Genomic DNA, 5,955 nt, shown 5'->3' with positions numbered 1-5,955 from the left:
GCAGAGCGGGGCAGCGGGGCCCGGGATCCGGGACCGCGGCTCTGCGGGACGTCCGCGGGGCCGGCTCCGGCAAAGGCGATCTCCTGTGTTTTCGGCTTTTATTTCTAAAGAACGCTTTAAAAAATGCCTATCGTGGCAGAAGGACGGATATCGAATACAGCAATCGATTGTGATGAGAGCTAGTTGAAAAGTAATGTTCTGCAGTGTTGCGGCCTCTTGCAAGGGAGGAGAACTTTAAATGTCCCTGCCCGTGGTTTAGAAATCATAAAAGCTCTTCTGTAGAAGGTGGCACACTTGTGGTGCTTCAGAGTGCAGTTGGCCTGTGGCTGTGACAGCCCTGCTCGTCCCCAGCCCGCATGTGCCGGCTGAGGGTGCGGATGTGCTGAGCTCATGGTGCTGTCACAGCCGGCTCGCTCCGTGCCGCGGGGTAACGCGGCCGCTCTGCTGCTTCCCCAGGTCCTCCATCCTCAGCGAAGTCTCCACACGGTCCAGATCTAAATTGCCATCGGGCAAGAATATTCTTGTTTTCGGTAAGTAACACGCGCAACCAGTTGGGTGTTGGTTTGTTGCTTTTTTATCTGTAGAAACAAAGTGTATTTCAAACACCGATTGGTGCAAACTGGCACATGGGGTCGTTACAGTTGGGTTATGTAATTTGATTTATGGTCTTGTCTTGTGCTTATAGATCTGCTTTCTCTTTGATTGCCACTGTTAGATTTATAGCCTATTTTAAGTAATAATGGAGAATAAGATAGTTCTTCATTCTTATTGTTCTGGTATCAGCCACTGGATTTAGCTGAAATCCTTGAAGGAGAGCAGCAAATAACTGTGATTCAGAAGCGTACAAGGATGCTTCTCATTAATTAAGCAATTTGTGAAAAAATCTTTTTTGTGAAGTCAAGTGAATTCTGAAGGTGTCTTTTTTTCCTCTACAAACTTACTGGCAGGTGATGATGGTTCAGGCAAAACCACACTCATGGCTAAAATACAGGGAGCAGAGCATGGCAAGAAAGGAAGAGGACTGGAATACTTGTATCTGAATATTCATGATGAAGACAGAGATGGTAAGTTTGTTTCAAATGCAATCTCTTTAATTAAGTAGCTGCCATGCTGTTTTAATAATTGCGGTTTGATGAGTGTGTTCTGGGCTACGCCCCAGTAGCTGGTTCAGCTGGTGGTGCTGGGAGTTTTGAAGCTGTGTCCATTTTTGTGGAGGGAAAGTCCATGTCTGTTCTCCCTCCTGCCTGGGGCAGGGCAGCTCTGGGGATCCCTTCTGGGCTGGGGGAAATCCCTTTGCTGGTGGTGACTTTGTAGCAGCCGCAGTGGCATTGCTGTGGCTACTGTGTGACTGGAGAAAGGGAGGGATACATCCCTGAAAATTTCCTGCTCGGTGTGGATTTCTGGGCACAGGGTGTTTCTCAGGGGCTGTGTGTGGAATTTTGGTCAGCTAACAGATGTTTTGACTGAGTGAAGAACAGAACTTAAAGTCAGAATAAGCATTTACTTTTCTCAAGCTGGAGCCGATCTCTTTGCTCTTTGCCCCTTGTTTTTGTTGCTGCTGCTGATCTCTTGTCTCTCTACTGTATGGAGGGAGATTATGCCAAGAGACCATTTAAAAGCAGGCCTCATGATCAGATAACTCATATTTTTGAGAAGGCTGGGGAAGGTTGGGAACAGGAGGAGATGGGGAGTGAGTTTGTTATCTTTGCTCCTAAATGTGCTTCTGCTGATCTCATTTTGGGCAAGCTGCTAGACCTCCTTGGGTTGGATTGTCTTTAAAAATGGGGAATGTAAATCTTCCTATTCATGACTTCCTTCAGAGCTCAGAAGAGGGAAGCAGTGGTGGTGGTTCATCCCTGTTCCTGGGAACAAGTAGGAAGATCCTATAATGGTATTTTGAAACTGGAGATGCACTGAAGGCTTGCAGGAGTGATTAAGTGCCATGTGTGAGTGGTTGTTATGGAGACTGGGCCTGCACTCACGTGGCAGGAAGCTCCCTTTGGGTACCAGGTTAGGCACAATGAAAGGATGAGTACATTGCCATATCTTCCAGGGGCCTCCTTGCAGTTCCTAAAAATCTTTTGGGCTGTAATTTTAAGTGCTTCTTCAGGTTCTGGCTGTAAGTGCTTTTCCACCATGCAAAATCTGCTTTAGTTCTGCATAAACACTTCAGGGTGGAAAAAGCCCCTATGATTAGGAGGGCTGAGACAGCCTGTGTCATCAGGCCACTTGCAGCTTCAAAGGAGATGCTATTACAAGCAGCAAAATGTTTGCTGTGCTATTTTTCCTGGTGTTATCTATCAAACCTCAAGTGTTTTCCTACACTGGAAATATTTTGGGGCTATTCCTGAGTGGCTGAAAGTGATAAGTATTTGAAGTGATTAGGAGAGGCCTGTCATAAGAACTCAGGCAGCACTAACAGGAAAAAAAGAGATCTTTTTGACTGACTACAGGCTCAGCTGGCCAATTCAGGTCTTCATGCACCCTCTAATGGGTGTGTTAGGAGCTAATAATACGTGCCTTTTTCCTTTCTGTCTCATTAGTGTCATCCACATGCAAAATAAATAGCAAAGTGGGTCAGGACCTCCCAGCAGGCAGAGATAACGCTCTTTCTTCTCTGGGACAGGTTTGGATTTGGTTTTTAAACTATCTGTGTGCTTCAGATGAGTATATGCTCATATCCAGATTGGGGAACAAAGGCTTTATAATTGACCCACAGTTCTGGGAGCCATAAAGAGCCTCAGAGTACGCATTCAGGAGCTCAGGAGCAGATGAGTGGTTCTGAGGGTCTCTGCTTTTTATTAGACTCCAACCTAGCCAAGACCAGATCACAAGGATTTCCAGGGGTTCCAGGTCAACACTGGTAACTGAAACTCTGCAGTGGAGTGAGATGATCTCAGCTTCTTTCCCAGATGATGGAAGATTTATTTGCTCTCTTAGTCTTTTTTGTCTTAATTTCAGATAAGTTTACTCTGTCCAGGAGAAATATTTTGCTCATAATGCTGAGTCATTCATTATCTACTTCCCACTTCCCCTTGGAAACCTTAAGGAAAATCTGTGTTGTTTCCTATGCCGTGGTCTCCCCTCCCCATTCCTCTTCAAGGGATGTTTGAACCTGGCTGCTCCTACATCTAAAGTAGAATGTTTCTGGGTTGCTGGATGCAATCTTAGTTTACCGTTACTTTCCTCCTTAAGATCAGCTCAGCAATTAAATTGTTCTTTTCGGTTTGTAGGAAAGTCCAGAGGTACCTCTGCCTTGCAGGGCCCCTGTGGCTCACAGAGGTGCCCACAGACTGTGTGGTTTTCCATGTCCCCTGCTGGTTTCTTGGCAGCTGGAGGCACATGGGCACTGTGCTCTGTCCAGCTGCTCCATCTCTGCCTGGTGTCACTGCTCAGTGTGACCTGTGGGCTTTGGTTCCCAGGGCTCAGGATACTTAGATTCCAAGTCTGCTACTGAATCTCTGTCTGAAAAGTCTCTTTCCTTTAAAATAAAAAGGTATCTAAAAAGATATCTTTTTATTTTAGAGTTATATTTTATCACTATCCCAAATGCTGCCTAGGCCAAGGCATTTGCTCAAGAAGAGGTTTGGAGAGACCTGAGAAGCAATCCTGGGAGAGAGAGGATTCTCCTAAATCCCCAGCTACATTATCCTTAGAGCATATGGCTGCTCCTGCATACATGACACCGTAGTTCATCTGGATGAAAGCATTTATAGCACTGCCTGCAAACTTAGCTTTGAACATTTACTGATCCTGGAGCTCAGGCCCCAGAGTCCTCCATTAGTGGAATTTCTCAGGGAGTGTGGCAAATTTCAGTTTTTTGCCTGTCTTTATGATGAACAGATGGTTTGTGTCTCTACTGGTTACTCTGCTTTTGAGGACTGAGAATCTGAATTCATAGGGGGTAGAAGAGAAGCTGTGCACAATTTTCCTAAAGGATCTGTGTTTCTAGAGTAGCTTTCAGAGGCCCTTGCAGGGCAGAGTTACAGTGGGGATGTAGAGCAGAACAGGGAGCCAGACTGCATGGCCTGCTCTGTGCTCTGTGTGTCAGCTGGAGCACCACAGGGACATTTCTCACCTGCCAGGCTACAGATGCACCTCACCTGTGCCCAGTGTGCAGGGAAGAGGAGCCATTCTGGGGTTGCATTCTTGCTTGTAACAAAACAAAGCAGTCTTGGGTTTTGCCTCAGGTTTGGACTGGCTTCAGCCATATCATATACATATTCCAGCTGAACTGGTTGTTCCAGATTGAACCAAGTCTTGCTGCTGCACTAGTTTCTAATGAGAAAAATTTTTTTTTTTTGGTCAACATCTTTAAAATAGTTTTCTTGAAAGTTTTCTCCTTTTTTGCTTCTCTTCACAGCTTGAGCAAGGGATATGTAATTGCCACTGATATCTTTTGAGTAGATGCAGATGTAGTTGCAGTTCACAGAATCAACCATGTGCAATAAAATTAATCACAGCTGGAAAATCTTTTTCAGGACTAAAGGGACAATGGAATATTGACAGGATTTAGAGATGTGATTTTAGCAGCTTTTGTAATAGCCTGTGATAAGTTGCTCCTGCTTTTCCAACAGGACCTGGTAATTGTTTGCTCTGTTTTTGTATGTTGTGTCATGGCCAGTAAGAAGGGCCCAGTTAACATTCATAACTAAGTACGGGCTTGATGTGGTGCTGACAAAGCTGAATTTACCTTGCCAAATTATGAGCACCCAGTGCTGTATTTTTATGTTTTATGTTTTAGCAAATGTGAATCACAAGACATTCCTCTGTCCTGTTGGAAAGGAGCAAAACCTTTTCTTTACATACAATGTTACATTTTTTTTGCTAGAGTACATTTTAATGTGAGTGCAAGGCTTCCAGGCTTCCCAGGCTTCCTTCACTACCTGTGAGTAGTAGTTCCCACCTGTATTCTAGTTCCAGTCTGCATTCCACATGTTAAGCAAAAATTAAATCCTTAAGGGGAACAAAGGTGCATAGCAAACAAAACAATTTTAACCTTAGATATTGGCTTTAAAACAAGACTTAGAAGCAGTGAATTTGGATATTATTAATTTTTCTAACTCGCCAAGGTGTGAAAGTCTTTTCTGCAGAGTATTCCCCACAGGAGAATCCATCAGTGCTGTGGAAACTTGTAAACTTGCATAAAGTATGGATAGATTTGCATTAGGTTTTCAAAACTTCCATTCATGCTCCAAGGAGACAGTTGTACATACACACAGTCCCTGTCTATTAATAACTGTTAGCTCATAGAAAGCTCACGGGGTTTTTATTTACTGGGAGGCTGCTGCTTTAGGGCATGTACACAGGATGTTTCTAGGATGCAGAGAGTCCTGCACAGATATTTCATTTGTGCATTTCTGAGCTCCACAGGGCTTACCCTCACTGATCACTGTAGAGTGAATCGAGGGGTGCAGCTGGCAGTGAGAGGAGCTGTAAGTTCACAGCATTGCTGTTGGCCTGTTTGTGTGATGGCTGATGTTGGAATGTTTTAGGACAGCCCAACAGAACTTACAACAAATGCTAAACATAGACTGCCATATACAGCACCTCGATGAGATGTCTGAAACTGGGCTGCTCAGTAATTTTGTCCAAGGCCTGATTAAACAGGTAGGATGTATATATCTGTCATCTTTTCTTCCTCCAGATTTCTTAGCCAAGCTTTTGCCTTTTTCTGCAGTCAGGAGGGGTGGATTCCTTCCCAGAATAAAGTTATGATAGCCATAGTGACTGGATTGATTTTGCGAAGCTGAAAGATTCAGGACATGGAAGTACAGCGAGGCAGGGTAATTATGAAGCTCAGTAGCTGCTTTGAAAATCTGGGTTCTGCAGTGGCTGGTTTGCAGATCTCTGTTTCAGAAGTGACATATTGTGTATGTAGTGCAAGAGAGACTCACTGATCCCTCTGGATAGCTATAGTAAAATAGGGAATACTTGGGGAGGGGTACTAGGAAG

At 44.5% G+C, this 5,955-nt stretch overlaps 1 protein-coding gene across 1 annotated transcript in view; it reads left to right on the top strand.

Annotated features, from left to right (window-relative positions):
* Positions 1-387: 387 nt before the first annotated feature.
* Positions 388-5,955, top strand: part of DYNC1LI2 (dynein cytoplasmic 1 light intermediate chain 2) — a 25,855-nt gene continuing 20,287 nt past the window's right edge. The window contains exons 1-2 of the mRNA XM_014309650.2: positions 388-530; positions 948-1,064. Of these exons, the coding sequence (XP_014165125.1) occupies positions 977-1,064 (88 nt within the window). The 5' untranslated portion in view covers positions 388-530; positions 948-976. The remainder of the gene's footprint in view (positions 531-947; positions 1,065-5,955) is intronic.

This window comes from Geospiza fortis, unplaced genomic scaffold, assembly GCF_000277835.1.
Source record: "Geospiza fortis unplaced genomic scaffold, GeoFor_1.0 scaffold18, whole genome shotgun sequence".
NCBI classification, from domain to species: Eukaryota; Metazoa; Chordata; class Aves; order Passeriformes; family Thraupidae; genus Geospiza; species Geospiza fortis.
This window is presented reverse-complemented; position numbering and strand designations above follow the sequence as displayed.